This window comes from Delphinus delphis, chromosome 1 (genome assembly GCF_949987515.2).
Source record: "Delphinus delphis chromosome 1, mDelDel1.2, whole genome shotgun sequence".
Lineage (NCBI taxonomy): Eukaryota > Metazoa > Chordata > Mammalia > Artiodactyla > Delphinidae > Delphinus > Delphinus delphis.
Window position 1 is genome coordinate 49331643 of NC_082683.1, and position 17321 is coordinate 49348963.

At 36.5% G+C, this 17321-nt stretch overlaps 1 protein-coding gene across 2 annotated transcripts in view; it reads right to left on the reverse strand.

The window, feature by feature from the left end:
* MYSM1 (Myb like, SWIRM and MPN domains 1) overlaps window positions 1-16913 on the reverse strand; it is a 41242-nt gene extending 24329 nt beyond the window's left edge. The window contains exons 1-8 of one of the 2 annotated variants that reach the window (XM_060022785.1): window positions 16824-16913; window positions 13235-13310; window positions 11321-11391; window positions 9298-9375; window positions 9181-9204; window positions 7985-8063; window positions 5137-5235; window positions 1667-2439 (exon numbers count right to left, since the gene is read on the reverse strand). In XM_060022785.1, coding sequence (XP_059878768.1) covers window positions 1667-2439; window positions 5137-5235; window positions 7985-8063; window positions 9181-9204; window positions 9298-9375; window positions 11321-11391; window positions 13235-13310; window positions 16824-16888 — 1265 coding nt within the window. In that variant the 5' untranslated portion in view covers window positions 16889-16913. Of the gene's footprint in view, window positions 1-1666; window positions 2440-5136; window positions 5236-7984; window positions 8708-9180; window positions 9205-9297; window positions 9376-11320; window positions 11392-13234; window positions 13311-16823 lie in introns of those variants that run through there. The other variant, XM_060022796.1, reaches the window with a different exon arrangement.
* Between the last annotated feature and the right edge of the window lie 408 nt (window positions 16914-17321).

The window sequence follows — 17321 nt, forward strand, 5'->3', positions numbered from 1 at the left end:
CAAACAAATCTAGCAGGACTTTTTTTATCTTTAAAACTTTAACTCTTCTATTTTTTTTAATACTGCCTCTAGTCTCTAAACACTCTCTTCTATTTGTGAAGAGAATAGGTTTGAGTTCCTGTTCAAAACATTCCTTTTTGCTTTCACACTGTTTGGCTAAATCATCATACTGAAACAGCAATATTTAACTGGTTTCATGAACTAAGGCAAATGACGTTAGGAAACTACTGCCATATAATTTATGCTATCCATATAAATTATTCTGCCTCATAAATCCAAAATTCAAAGTAACAAATGAAATTTGATTACAGTAACATTAAGTAGTCACTGATAATTTATAGACACTTTTGAGTTAGTCATTATTTTGAAGCACTTTTATTTTGGCCATTCATGCTCTTATTTCCAAAAAAAAAATTAGATACCAACAGAGATTTAATTTAATTTGTCTTTTTTAATAGTGTGAATTAGGCAATGTGGAATAATGGAAAGAGTGATTTACAGAGTTGAGACGTGCACTGAAGTCCTTCTTTTGTCAGCAGCTGGTCTGTATAATTCAAGGCGGCTCCCTAAACCTCTCCTGACCTCAAGATCATTCTATCAAATAGAGAAAATACCACCTGCCTATTTTACAAGATTGTTGTGAGGAATCAGATGACAGAGAAAAGCTTTCTGTAAACTATAAAACACTATACAAATGTCAGGAGTGGTTCCTCATAGGTATTCTTTACTTTGATACCACCCTTACCTAGAATTTTCCTAACCTCAACCATTTGCAAGATAAACGAGAGTCAAGAACAAGAAAAAATTCTTTCTTTTAGAATAGGGCTATCTTTAGATTTCAAAATACTTAATATTGTGTGGGTAAAATGAAAGTTACTAATTTAGTAAGCCTGGTTGTTTTCCTTTGGTAATCTTCCTAGGTTACAGCAGAAGCCCTCTGTAAAGATGGCTCTATACAATTCTGTAGCTCCTAAAGCAATAAAAATTATGCATGTTTGATGATGTCTTAATTAAACTATCATGAAAAATGCAAATAACTTTCAGAGCACTTAAGCTAATAAGGTGGGAAGTTTTTGGTTTGTTCCCCATCCCTGAGTAAATAATTCAAATAAAAGGCACTGAAAATTTAGAGTGTAAACTTAATATATCAAAAAATTCCTATATCCTGATGAAGGAATTATTAACACATTATGTCACAAGTTCAAAGTTGAAAGCATTTAAGGCAGCTATTTAGAATGGTTTCTGAAATCTAGCCACATTTAATGATACTATCCTGTCACCAAGGTTTCCTCTCCTTGTACCTCAAAGTACATCATAAACTAAGACATTCTCCCCCTTTTCCCATGCAGTTAGTGTTTTCTATATCTTCCTAACATTGTCCTAAGAAACCGCTTCTTAAGGCAATCATCTATCCCTTTTCTTCTAGGACCACAGACTCTTAAAGAACAGACAGATGGGTTAAGATAGCTATAGATGACAATATTTACCAAAACTTTCAAAAGATTTCATTATGAGAAATTGTAAGTTTTGCCTATTGAAATATATAATATGTTACAGCTCTCTGGAACACTAGGAATATAAAATACTAAATTCTGCATAGGCCTAAGTAAATACTCTAGAGTATCATAAGTTTTAAACCAGCACCAAAAATACAATTTTTCCTTACCACTGGTCCAAAATATAATTCCGAATTTTCAAATAGCGTTCTGGAGTTTTAGCTTGGCGTCCCTCAAAAAACTCAGGAATTGCTTGTTTTTCTTCCTCTTGAATGATATTTCTATCAATTTCTATTTCTTGTTCTGGTGGCTTAAGCTCTTCTTCCTCATGGCTCTCCTCCTCCATTTGGCAGGAAGAATGAAAAAGCAATTCATTATCACTCAAGTCTTTCTGAACTTCACAAGGCTCTGGAGAAGGTAACGGCCTGGCATCATCTATTATTCCATTTCCATCATGCTTATTACAGTTTTTCATCAGTTTATTCCATTTCTGATCATATAATTCAACTGATTTTTGGTCACTGGTGGTGTGATTTTCAGTCCAAAATGTATTTCCTGAGCTTGAAAGTGTTTCCTTCTCACCTTGCTTTATATTCTGAAGATACTCCTTGGAAGATTTAGAAATGGGATCTTCCTGGCTGTCAGAAGCAATGAATTCTCCTTTACTGGTTTCATGACTTTTATTTTTAGAGATATCTAATAAGAGATCACTGCTAAGATTCTTTTGGGGAGCGTGAGAAGTCAACTCATCTGCCTCATCTGTGATGTCTACTTCTTCATCATCAGATAACTTTTCAATTTTTACAGCATTCCAGTTGGGATCAGCACGACCCCTTAAACCTGATGGTGTCCATGCCTTTGTGCCTTCAGCTTCATTTTTCATCTGAAAACCACTGCTGTTTTTCTGATTTGCTGTTTCCTTCTCTGGACCATCTGATTTTACCTTATTAAAAATCAAGATAAAACCTCCATAATATTAGCATTTTAAAATGTAATCACTGGCACAAAAAAATAGGATAGATACAAAATTATTAAACTGAGTACACGTCAATGGTATATTATACCTTTACTATTCTTTTCTTTGAAGGGTTTACAACTGCATTTTAAATGTAAAAGATCATCATTTCAAATTTCCATAAATATATTTGACTCATTCATGGTCTGGTGATTTTTATTAATCAAATAATCATGACTTACTATTCAATACTTAATTTTCAATATTAAGTTTAAAACAGGAATCTGGCTCAGATCAGCCATAAAGAATGAACCAAACAACCGTCATACAAGGTATTCTCTAAGATATTTGTAAAGGCTTATTTCTCAGAATGTCTGATACCTCAGCTGATCATTTTTTATAATGCTAAAAAATCCTTTAGTTAAAGGAGTCTATCTCACATATCTTCACTTAGTAAATTAAAATCATCTTTTATTTAAATACAAAGACAATAGAAACAAACTGGTTTTTGCAGGTTCATTTAATGTAGCTCCAATATTACAGAACTTATAATTTAAGACATGAAATTATCTATCATATCTGCTATTATAAACATAAATATCTTGTAATGCAATAAGGAAAAGAAAATAAATGTCAATGAGTATATATGATTTGAAATAAAACCTTTGTTACATATAGAGTTTTTGAAAAATCTTGTACGACTGATATACCCAAGGGATGACAGCTTCCAAAGAGAGATTATTTCTAGATCCTTTATCACAATAGACTCCCAGGATGTCATATTTGAGGTTAACTGGCTTACTATGTAGAGGAGAAGGAAAAGGTAGCAGGAGGGAAAAGGAGATTTGGACATTTAGCCTGAAATAGCCTTTAACAACCTTGCTATTTATTTGAAGTCTCCAGTTTTTAGCTTAAGAATTTAGATAAAATTTTGCATTATATTTCATTATATATTGTTTCTTTTAATATTAAAATGTACCCTTTCACCTCAAGCCTTTGAGTAAAACTGACACTACAAGATGCCCCGCACATTCTAGTCTGAGGAGCACAGGAGTAACAATAAATCAGGGGCTTCCCTGGTGGCAGTGGTTGAGAATCTGCCTGCCAATGCAGGGGACAAGGGTTCGAGCCCTGGTCTGGGAGGATCCCACATGCCGCGGAGCAACTAGGCCCGTGAGCCACAACTACTGAGCATGCGCGTCTGGAGCCTGTGCTCCGCAACAAGAGGCCGCGACAGTGAGAGGCCTGCGCACCGCGATGAAGAGTGGCCCCTGCTCGCCGCAACTGGAGAAAGCCCTCGCACAGAAACGAAGACCCAACACAGCCAAAAATAAATAAATAAATTTATTAAAAAAAAAAAAAAGAATAACTAAATTAGGCTTATTCTGTTCCATAATACCTTAACCTTAGCAGGCTGTCTTGTAAATACTTTTGCTGATTAAAAGAGGTAGTAGATGACTGATTTACAATGAATCCATTCCATTACTTACTTCCTATGCCCAAATGACACTAAGTTAGATAAATCTTGTATACAGGGTAAACCCCATTACAGCTGACCCTTGAACAACAAGAGGGTTAGGGGTGCCAACCGTCCACACAGTTGAAAATCTGCATATAACTTATAGTTGGCCCTCTGTATACGCGGTTCCTCACCATCTCCAGTTCTTCCACATCTGCAATTCCGCACCAGCAGATTGTGCAGTGCTATAGTATTTACTATTGAAAAAAATCCACATAGAAGTGGACCTGCTCAGTTCAAATTCTATTTACATTAAAAGAAAATGTAGGGCTTCCCTAGTGGCGCAGTGGTTGAGAGTCCGCCTGCCGATGCAGGGGACACGGGTTCGTGCCCCGGTCTGGGAGGATCCCACATGCCGCGGAGTGGCTGGGCCTGTGAGCCATGGCCGCTGAGCCTGCGCGTCCGGAGCCTGTGCTCCGCAACGGGAGAGGCCACAGCAGTGAGAGGCCCGCGTACCGCAAAAAAAAAAAAAAAAAAAAATGTAAACAGTCAACCTTATCTATTTACATTAAAAGAAAACACCAAATTTCACTTAAGATACTTTCAAATTCTATATAATTATGTTTCGAGAACTCAAGCAGAACATATTAGAAAAATTCTAAGTATCAAAACTACATGGTTGAATATAGCACAAATTACTTGAAAGACTAAGGAACTAGACCATAACTACATTTCTGAACACTGCAATTTATTAAAGTTTTCAGACAATTCTTCATAATAATTGTACAAGTTTCATTGCTATTAAAAAGATTTCAGAATCATGTTAGCATTTTTGGCCCCTAAGTTCTAATCATTCTTAAAAGTTTAAGGCAAATATTTGAAAAGAAATTTAAATTTCCAGGAAACAATGACTTCTAAGGTTTTCTCTTTGGAATATTATTTGCTTTATAGGATGTTTTTGAGCAATTAATATTTTGTCCTATTTAACTGCATGAAATTAAGTGGAGTAAAATAATAATGCCTATTTAATAGCAACACTCAATACATTCAATATATGCTTTGAGATTTTTGAAGACAAACATTTATAGGGTACTTTATGGGTATAAGTACTTTCACTATAAAAACTTTGAACATTAAGACTTTAATGCTTGAATTAAAGAAGTATTTCTGCTTATTAATTTTATTTATTTAAAATATTATCACTAGGGTATTTATATTCTGCTTACCTTATTTTTAAAGTACTGTCTGGCATAACTCTTCACTTGTAAAACACTGCGACTTCCAACTAGCTTTGCAATTTTGGTCCACCTTCGGCCAAATTTAGCCTATGTTATCAAAATGGAAAAGAAATAGCTTTTGATTAGCTTACTTAATATTCCAAACTACTGCCATATTAAAAAAAAAACAACCCTATCTTTATTTTCTAAAGCACACAATGAAGCCTCACGTACAATACAGTTAAGTCAAAGCCCACATTCTTCTTTTCAAATCTTGACATCTGAAAACAGACCAAAATGATTTAGAAATTTTTTTTTATAGCTACCTAAATGAAGACCCATCACTTCTATGTATTCCTAACATTATGTATTAGTAGTGTACATTATGATGTTCCAAATTTAAGATAACTTAAAAAAAAGTGCCTAAAAGGGAGGCAGGTTATATTTTCCAATTGTAGAATCAACTGAATATGTTCTGACACTAATTTCAAAATATTTTTTTTTTTACCCAGATTCCATCTGTTACAGTAACTATTACATGTTCCATAGCAGATACTTTTACACTATACAGATATCACAGTAAACTGACTTACAAGAGTGAATCACAAACGAAGCGACCTGCAACCAACATCTCCCTACACCCCTCCACTGTCAAAGGCTGTATACCTACTTATACTGAAGCTGTGCAGGGAAAAACTGAGAACTTGAGGGAGCTCTGGTGTGTTCTGCAGTACAGACAGGAACGCATTATAATTTTAAAGTGAGACAGAATTTTTAGGTATCAAGCCTATCATCTGATACATAAATCTCCTTTACATTATCTACAACACAAGATATTCTCTACTTCTCAAAGTAGCTCAACAATCCTTTCTTAGAATTCTTAAAACTATTTAAAGAAAAAAAAAAAAAACCCCACAACAATTCAGAGAAGCTGATTCCAGGGCCAGATTTACAGGTCAGACAGTCATGACTTACGGCAATAAATCATCTTCAAAGTCCTGACCTAAATGATAAACCTTAATTTATACACTTATTTCTGGTATTCATTAGAAAATCTGACATATGGACAATTTCTTAAAACTGAAAGTACTTCTGAGAAAATGATTACTAAGTATAAATTAATTATTTAAGATTGTTCTTAATTAATACCTAACTGAGATCAACTTACTGAAGATTTAGTAATCTGTATTGTGTGATGAAGGCAAATAGGTAACGTGGTAGCATGGATCACTTTTGGAAACAGGAAGGATTTGGATAAAGTTTGACTAGTTAGGATTGCAGGGGCTTGGACACTATGAAAATTGGAGAGGGGACACTAACAAGAGGAGCAAAGAAAACATTTACCAATTTAAAAAGAGAGCAAAGGGACAAGACAGAGAAGGAAAAATCTTTCATCATTCAGCACCACATAATTTCCTTCTCTCAAGCCTGACAGAATTCAGTCTATAAACAAATGATACTAATAGGTTAAAAAGCTGGGAATACAACCAATGGTTCCATGTATTTTTGTGGGAAAATATTCTAGGTTTAAAATATCTATGTATATAGATAGATAGGTAGATAAAGATATAGATATCTACATATGTACCTAAATAAATAGACACTTGCTTTTACAGGCACAAAGTATCTCTGGAAGGATATACAAGAACAGATGACAATGGTTACCTGAGGCAAAGAGAACTAAAGGTTGAGACAGGAGTCAGAGGGAGACTTAACACCCTACAACTTTACGTACCATTTGAATTTTGAACCATGCAGATACAGCCTTTATAACTACCACCAAAGTCAACAATAACCTAAAAATTCACAACCCGTGTGTGTGTATGGGTGTGTGTGTGTGTGTTCTGATCTTTGGTAATGAACAAAACACCAAAGTTGTCAGCAATCTTAAATAAATGACTAGTTAATTAGATTATATAAATGATAATCATGCAACAGACTAAAATACCAATATAAAAAACATCAACAGTACAGGAGAAAAATCTCAGGAGATAAAACCCTCAAAATAGTTTATGTATTTATATAAAACATCACAGAACATAGATGTCATGGTGATGTTAACTACAAAAATACAAACACATTTTATTTCCCGTCATCTGCAGAAATATTAACAATGATGTTTCAATTTGCATTCATGAATCCTACATATTACATAAATATTCTATATATATAATATATAAATATATATAATTTCAAAATTAATTAGTACAATACTGGGTAACATGTAAGAAAAAGATATAATCTACTATTGACAGTTAAAAAAAATTCCTGCATGTTTTGCTAAGCTTCATTATATTACGGAGTTTTCTCATAATCAGAAACTTATGTACATATTTTTCCATTATGCAACTTGTGGACGTTTAAATAGATCTCAGTGAAACACTCATGCAAAAATAATGTTTCTGGTCTTTAATTACACCCACTAAAATATTTAGACTGTGTGCACAATGTCAAATATCTGAATTAAAAAAAAAACTCAGCTGATCACCCAGACGGTTCCAAATATACATGTTTTTTCCCTAGAGAAAAGATCAGGTAACCAAATAATTTTGCCTTTTAATCCAGGTAGTTGGTGTCACGTATGCAGATATAGTACAATTTCTTGGATTTTATTAATACAAAAAAGGGGTGAAAATCAATAATGATCCAAATCTATTTTAATATTTTATTTACTTAGGTATGAGTTAAAAGGAATTCACCTATATTATACTACAAACATCACTCTAACTACAGAAAAACTATGATCACTGTAATTAGAAAGAAATTTCCAGTCTCTATAAATTAATCTAACCTTATAATTCTATCAATATTTGCTTCTAGAATTACTTTACTATAAATTAAAAATTGCTCTATTTACCAGCCCTTGTTCAAACAGCTCTTTTTCTTCTATCGTCCACTTTACTGAGTAACTGGCTGGTTTTGTAGGAGAGTGTACCCTGAGGGGAAAAAGAGGAGTTGCAAAAAAAATTTCTGAAATGGAACATTCCATATTTATGCAGTCAAAGGTTATACATAGCCATGGGCTAAATTTAATACTTTGAGTCTAAGAATTAAAAAGAGAAGAAGAAGGCTGCAGTCTCCACCTGGGGGAACAGATTTGCCCTGTCTTGTATACTTCTCTAGCTCAGGATGATAGGAGCCCCCAAAAACATAATCCTTGGGTCTGAGTGAAGATAATACTAAAAGACATCAAAGGAAGTCAATGTGATAACAAATAGGCTTCCTCAGACTGGACACAAAGCAGCAGATGTTAATATATTTCCAAATCCAGAGTTTAAATTGGCTTGTCAACTGGCATGTCAGAGTTTAAATTGGCTCCAGAAATATCATCTCTCTTATTCTTCTATGTAAATCTATGTAAATATCAAGCCAGAAAACAGGTAAAAATACTATGACATTACATTTATTGCTTTTGAAATGCAGGACATTAAGAAATTAAAAAGTGATAAAACTCATTAATTTAATTCAAGCAAACCATTAATCTTTTCATTGACTTTATTTGGTTTCTGTTGTTTGTTCAGCAAAATGCAAAAGCCAAAGTCTGCTCAGGGCTCAAACTGTTGGTAATTGGAAATCTACCCTGTAAGGGATTATAAACATGGAAGTTTAGAAACACTAAATAACATCAAACTTTCTTCAATTGTAGGGAAAGGGTGTTTATAAAACAGTTAATGCTTAATTTCTCTAGATAATTTTTGAAAGCCACAAATTCAATTTAAATTTTTGTTTGAAACGACTGAAAACTAACTGACAGGGCAACAGGAATCAAGTCAATTCCTAACATATTAAAGGGCAGCTTTATAAAAATGTTCCCCACAAATCCCTAGAAAACCACCTTTTTGTAGGGCCCTAAAAAAATTCCGACAAATAAATAACAATAATAAAATTATCTTGTGACATTCCAACATCTGTACAAGAAATTTTGACTTTATATTTTTGTATAACCCAAGGTCAAGAGGGCTTTTCTACAGGTCAGCTATAACTTTTTGCTTAATTTTTCCATAACTTTTAACTAATCAAAAAGATTTTAAAATATAAAACATAAGTACATACATGATTTTTGCTGGTTTCTGCAGACTGCACCACATGAAAAAAGAAAATAAGGAAGCTTGTGAAGAAGTTTTTAAAAATACAATTCAGACTTTTGAAAGTATTATAAATTGATTTTACCTCTTCATGTATTTTTTATCATCTTCCTTTTGATCAAGCCAGAATTTTCCTGGAAGTGACTTTTTGGATAAATAATACCTGTGTAATTATTAAGGAACTTTTAAAAAAATAATAAAGTCCTGTAATTTTTATGCAACTTAAAGCAGGCACTCACATACTTGTGAAAGTCACACTTGAATTCTAGCTAAACCAGGTCTGCAAAAATTATGACAAAAATGTTTATACCTCACAGGGTTGTTATATGGATTAAATATTACATGTGAAGTCACACATGACACAGTACCTGCACAAAATGTGTGCTACATAAAAGTTAGTTTCTCTTCCTTATTTAGTGGCTAAGAGAAGATATATCCTCAATGTTTTATTTAAAGCTTTTTTCCTAAAACACATGGAGAATGTAACAGATGAATCTGATTGGTTGTCCAGGGTAATTTAGGAGTATTTGCTTTCATATTTCTGAAAGTAACAGAGAAGACTTTAGGGTTGCTCTCTATCCTAATAAAAATAACAAACGCTTGGGTCAAATTTACCAGAGAGTCTCCCTCTCAGACTTTTTAAACCTAGCCTATACTGCAATACTTTAGATTAGTCTGAGATATTCTTCACTTAACAAATATTGTATTTTGTGTACATGTATTGTGTACATGAGGCACTATGCTAGGTACCAGGTGCTGAGGACAAAGAGAGAAAACATTAACCCTGTCCTCCAAGAGCTCACATAGCTTTTATTCTCATTATTTTGTTTCCAAATCTGGAAATGAACGAGTGACTACTTAAATATTCATTAATCTAGAATGGCACTGTTCAACGTATTAGCCAATAGCCACATGCGTAGCTACTGAGTACGTGAAATGTGGTTAGTACAAACTGAGATGTACTGTAAGTATAAAATACACACTGTATTTCAAAGAGTATAAAACAAAGAATGCAAAACATCTCAATAATGTTTATATAGTGATTAAATGTTGAAACAATATTTTAAATATACTGGGTTAAATAAAATGTTATTACAATTATGTGGCTACTAGAAACTGTAAATGATATGTGACTTGCACTATTTTTCTACTGAAAAGCAATGATCTGGGCTATAACTGTAATGTTTGGGGAGAGTTAGAGAGTAAGAAAGCCTAGAAAGGGCTAACCTATGATAATTAAAGGTACAAAGACACCCCGAAAACAATGTAGCAATAAATGGTAATAAAAAGGATATTCTGGCTTAAAGAGGAGATAAAAATCCATGAAACACAGGTGAGTTGAAAATAAACCACTCACTACTATTAGAGTAGTATTAATAACCTTTATTAATCAGAAATCTTTTTGTTCAATCCTTTCATTTTACATATAAAAAATGGAGTCCTAAAAAAGTTAAGTTGCAAATGTCACAAATAGATGAAAGAAATAAGGACAAGAAGCCAGTGGCTGAACTGTGAATAAGGACCTACAACTTCTGGTGCAAAAAATCTTCATTCTATAGTTTTATGCTTTTTACTTGGATTGCTCCCATTAACACCTGTAAATCGGTAGAGTAAGAAGTGAGAACTTTTACATATTTTAATTCTATGTCCTTGGACAAATTCACGTCTCATATAACTGAAAATGGAGGTTTAGACTGAATGATTTGGACTTCGACTAAAGATTCTAGCTGATTTAAAACACTCTACAGGGAATTCCCTGGCGGTCCAGGGGTTAGGACTCCATGCTTCCGCTGCAGGGGGCACAGGTTCGATCCCTGGTCAGGGAACTAAGATCCCACATGCTGCGTGGCGTGGCCAAAAAAAGTTAAAACATGAAACACTCTATAATTTCTACTCAATATTAAGATAGTATAAAGAGTTGGTTGACAACAGAAACTCAAAAATAGTGAGTCAGATCTCAGACTTAGTGGTAAAACAGAATAGGCAGGTAACACATTATATACTAGCAGTTATATACTATCTAGCAACAGTGGTCTCTTCTGTAAGTTTTGCATTTATGGATTTTTAACCCTGAAATCTTTACTTTCCTCATAATCATTAAAGGATACTCTTCTTCCAACAACATTTTCTCAATGACAGCTCTGTTCTCTTCACTGATGGTGCTATCCAGAGTCCAAGGCTATTAAAAAAAGGAAGAATAAATTTCTTTATTTACTGCTTTTTGAAATTATCTTCTGTTTTGTTAAATAAAAATACACAATACAATGATTACAAATAATAAAGCTACCATTTACTGAGCACACAGACATATCTTTGATGCCCACAATAATGCTATGAGATAGGCATTACTTCTTCACAGATGCATCCATAAAGGCATTCACTGACATTTCAAGCAGGAGAGAAGAGACTTGAGCCTTGGATTCCAAGGCTCAGGCTCCTACCCATGATAAAGTAATGATGGCTATCCTGTATGAGGAACTTTTACGTATTAGGCATTTTGCTAGATACTTCACCTATTCCCAAAACTCACCACAATTCTTTATTTCCCTTAAGCCACAACCTCTCCTTAAATAATCATACTCTTTTTTAACTCTCAAAACTTAAATATTTTCAGGCCAGGTCTCTTCTCCAAGCTCTCTTTATACTGTTATAACTAACCGCTCACTCAAAATTTCCACTTGGATTTCTAATAGGCTTCTTTTTTAAAAAAATAAATTTATTTAATTTTTTTATTTTTGGCTGTGTTGGGTCTTCATTGCGGTGTGTGGGCTTCTCACTGAGTGGCTTCTCTTGTTGCAGAACACAGGCTCTAGGCTCATGGGCTTCAGTGATTGTGGCATGTGGGCTCAGCAGTTGTGGCTCGTGGGCTCTAGAGTGCAGGCTCAGTAGTTTGGGTGCATGGGCTTAGTTGCTCCGCAGCATGTGGGATCTTCCCAGACCGGGGCTCGAACCCGTGTCCCCTGCATTGGCAGGCGGATTCTTAACCACTGTGCCACCAGGGAAGCCCCTCTAATAGGTTTCTTAAACTTAACATATTCAAAATAAAACTCACCATAACATACATTCACCTGCTTCTCCCCCTGCCTTCCCAATTTTGTAAACAGTACTACTAGTCACCAAGCTATTCCAGCTAGAAACCCAGGAATCATCCTGGATTCTTTCCTTTTTCCTCAATCCCCGCACCCAATTTACCAAGCAGTTCTACCTCCAAAACATAATTCAAATCTGTCAACTTCTACCACAACCTTAGGCCAAGCCACCACCAAATCGTGCTTAGATTCCTACAAATGTTTCCTAACTAGTCTCTTTGATTCCCCTCATTTGCCTTTCCAACCTTGTCACAGCTGTCATCCCCTCCCCTTTCCCACTATATTCTAGACACTGGGTTTCAACCAGAGCCTTTGTGCTGCTATTCTTTCTGCCTAGAATATTTTTCATCAATTCTTCACATATCTATTGTTTTCAACTTAAATGTCACCTCCTCAGTTTCCCTCACCAACTTTATCTAAAGTAGATTCCCCACCCTGTAACTCTCAGTCAGCATCTTGCTTATGTCCTTCACGATCTATAATTAGCCTACTTGTTTACCACCTGACTTCCCTTTAGAATATAAGCTCCTTGAGAGCAGGACCATGTCTGTCTTGATTACAGGTGTATCCCCCAAACTTGGCCTAGTGTCTGGCACATAGTATGTACTTGATAAATAACTGTTAAATGAAGAAACGAAGCATGCAATGATCCCGATTTTTCAGATGAAGAAACTAAGGTTCACAAATCTGGTTAAGTGGTAGAGCAATGATTCATACCTAAATCTAACTGGCTCCTAAGTTGATTCCTAAAAGGCCATTTTTTCAAAGTCAAAAGAAGAAAGAATAAATTCCTTCTATTTTTAAGGAGAAAGGTTTCAATATATTACCTCTGTGACTGCTGAGAACTAGCACCAAGTTTAAAAAAAAGAAAAAGAGGTACTCTGGGTACTGAGTAATGGCTTAATGCACCTGATATTCCCATAAAATACTTACAATAAGACCATTCTCAGTTCTCCACGATGAGTCAAGATAGTGGTCTTGTAAAACAGATGCTGTATTTTCATCACTTCTGTAATAATTAAGAAAATGGGTATGAAAGTGAGATTATACCAGTTAATTAACATAATTTACAGAGCACAGTGACTGGGAGGTTTCAGATGTTAAGCAAATATTTAGTTCCTTTCCCCCCTTAACAGATTTAACATTGCAGATGCCTGCTCTACCTTTGGCCTGTGAAATATATAGTGGCTTTAAGCCACCCTATTTCAATTGCTAAATATCAGACTTCTCCTTCTCCCAATAAACAACTTCATGAGGGAAAAAATACCTCCAAACAGCAACTACAACATATTCTGTGGCTATGAACCAACACTTCAGATTTCTTTTGATGAATATGCATGTGTATACAGGAATTCAACTTTACAATTAATTCTTTTAGTTATATCTGAAGCATAGAAGCCACCCATCAACAGTACCACCCTCAAAATGAAGAAAAAGCCAGAACAGATAGAAGAACCAAAAGAAAATACTCAAAGGAGGACAGTAGAGTGAAGAGATAAGAAATGTGATGCTTTAGTAACAACTCACATAAAAAAAAATTAACTTGGGTTACTTGGGGGCTTTTCTATGTTCATGGGGGATTAAACTTGAATTCTCACTCTTTTCACTAATTAGAAGTTTCTAAAGTCACCCTGTTCACTTCATATGGAAAAAGCCTGAACAGTTAAGTTTGAGGAGGCCCAATCTGTGATATAATTAAATTTAATATTTGCTTCTGTACGTTTTGAGGTTATAAAGTTTCCTAGTTACTGACTTTTCTCAGTCTAGTGTAAAGAATTTGTACCTCTTAGACTGCAAAAACCTATCTACAGGTTTCTCTCCATCTGGCATATATATAAGGTTTATTGTCTGTCTCATCCAATAAGAATGTTAGCTCCATGAGAGCAAGTACTTAGTTTGGATGACTGCTATATACCCAGGGCTTGGCATATAAAAGATAATCAATATTCGCTGAATGACTGAATGAACAAGATAGGTGGGGCATGGATCACACAGGTCTCAAGGAGTTAAGGAATAAAGATTTTATCATAAAGCTAATTGAGGACTGAAGGGAATAACATGATAAGATCTGGATGTAAGAAAAGACTGCTCTAACTTCAGAAAAGACTAGAAGGGGGTCAAAGAGACAAGAAGTGGTTAAGACGGAGTGATTATATAGATACTAGAGAGAGGTGACAGTAATTCAGACCTAAAGAACAAACAGTGTGAACAGGAAGAAGTGATCACATTTGAGAGGATACTCAGAATCAACAGACTCTGACAGAAGGAGAGAGGTAAGGAAAAGGGATAAAATCTAGGTCTGTGCCTTGCATGACTAGGTGGATGGTGCCACTCATCGAACTGGGGAACTTGGAGAGGCAGGTTGGGTAAGGAAAGTTTCTATAAAGTGAAGCTGAGGTGCTTGTGGCAAGTCCAAGGGCAAAAAGATTCAGAGAATTGGATAAATGGATGTGAAGCTCAGGAAAGAGATTTGGGAAACATCAGCATGTATTGGGTGGAACTTAAGAAACTGTTGTTTTTGTAAGTCAAAAATGGTGGAACGTTGGGAAAATTTCATATGGTCCAACTTAACAGAAATTTAAGTCTTGAGAGATGGGACTGTGTGGTTAGTGAGAAGTCTTACGACAAAAATCCCTTGGAACATTATGATTTAAAGAATAAGCAGAAGAAATGGAGGATGACAAAGAAGGGAAACCAAAACATTTCAACGTCATCTTCTAACTTTGGTAACCAGCACTTAGCAAGGACTTAAAAGTGTTTTCACTTAATCCTCAAGGGTTCCACAGATGTTATAATCAGCTGTAACTACACAATTCAGAGGGGCAACTAAGTGTTCGCTCACACCAAATGCCATATGATCAGAGCCCCCAACACCAAGGAGCAACTTTCACCAGAATATAATGTTAATGATGCTCTGTGGAATTGTGTAAGGCAATGGCTCTGACCATCAGGAACCAGTAATCTGTTATTGGTTGCCTGAGACTAATATGATTACAGGTGCCACCAGCAGACTTAAGGCTCAGCAGAATAATGAGAAAGGAAAGAAAAAGGAAAAAGAGAAATAAAACACGATCAGAAAAATAAAGAAGAACCCATGGAAAGGGGTAAAGCCAATGCTCTCAGATGATCGGGTAAAGCCAACGCTCTCAGATGATCTTTAGTGTTTCCAAGGCCAGCTCACTTCTCTCTGGACTGCAGATAAGAATCCCTCCCATTTATTTCACACACTTATTGTGAAAAGTAAATCAAATCATGCATGTAACAGCACTTGATCAAGATTATCTTGATCTACGCAAATGTGAACAATGATTGTTATTAAAGGCTTCCCATTCGTTTGTACAGACTCAGGCTGCTTCGCCTGAAGATTTGAGAGAGAATGACTAAATGAACTTTAAACCCACTATCTTGGTGCCTCATGAGCAGGGTTAGTACTCTTCTCCACAATTTACAGAGGCGCTATTATCAGGTTGGACCATGTGAAATTGCTATTTTATAGGTCAAAAATGGTCTAAGATTGGCAGTTTTACATGGTTCAACCTAGAGACTGCTAATGAAGTTGTCCATAGTTACAAGCAACATAGATGGCTGAGTTTAGAATTGAGGTCTTCTGATTCCTGACCAGTCTAGGCCTCTTCCATTACTAAAAGAAGATTCTGAAAGCACATTTTTAAAATGGCATGTATCAACTTCTCTCTCTGCAAGCGAGGAGTCAAACAGCTAGATGTCTCAAGCTGGAGGATGCTGTTTAAAATCACACTGGCCTGCTCTGCAGGAACTGGTAAATAAATTATGACCCCCTCACTGGGTCCTCAAAATACTATCCCTGACGGGATGGTAAAGAACACAACATTTACAGAGCCCCTACCTTGTGCTAGAGCACATCCCATAATTATTTCATTTTATCTTCACAATAACCGTATGAGGTACATAACATGATTGTCAGCTAACACATGAGCTGAGGCCCAAGGTCACACTGCTAGTAACTGGCAGGGTCAACCCAGAGCTGTCCAACTCTGAAGTCCAGCCCCTTTCCTTCAAGTCACGCTGCTTCTCGGGAAGTTTTTCTTAACTATCCCTACATGGAAAAGGTAACCGGTGGCCGGTAGGGATAAAACGACACGCCCAAGGTCACACGGCCTGCAAGCGATGGAACAAGACTCCTAAGCTCGGGTACTGTCCAGGGGCCGCCCTTGTTCTAGTTATGGTTGGGCGGTGGCAGTAATGGAAGAAGGAATCTAATTGCTGAAGAGTGGACAACGTGCTAGGCGCGGCCGGCGCCCTCACGGCATGCCGGTAAAAGGTTAAAGGGCCGTCGGTCACTAGCCTCCGGTACCCGCACCCTGGGCTCAGGAGGAGCCCGCAAGCGGGATGGGCGAGGCGTCTCCCTCGCCGCTAGGAGACCCTGGCCCAGCGGATGGCCTTCCGCTCCCCCGGTCCCTGCCGGAACCGCGGCCTTTCTAGGATACCCTCCTCACATCTGCGCCCCTCCTCGTCTCTGCAAGACCCAGTCTCTACGCCTCACCCAGACTGTGCCGCCGCTGGCACCACGTCCCCTTCGATATCCACATCCGCCTCTTCAGCCGCCATGATGGAACCTGAGCCCGGCCGTCTTCTCGAGATATCCCGCGAGAGGTGGAGGGCCTGAAGGCGGGGTCCTATGCGTCACGGGGCGGAGTCGAAGCCTCGGCCAGCCCTTCCCATGCTCAGCGGGGCTTTCAGTGAAGCGGCGCTTTCAGTGAAAAAGATGCTGCGGAACCGCGTGGCTTGGTCCTTTTGACTTTTGTTGACTTGTAAAGACCTTGGCAAGTAACCCAGGCTTGGGTTTTGAAGAGACCGTGCTCTTGCATAAATTCTTTGGCGCCTCACTTCTCTAATTTGTAAAACGGGGATAATAGTAAATATCTAGTGTGCTGAAAAGATCAAGTCAGACCTACTTTGAACTGTGAAGGTGGCAACAGTGACCCTTACCTGCTGGTTTTCTTTCTTTCTTTCTTTCCTCCTTCCTTCCTTCCTTTCTTTC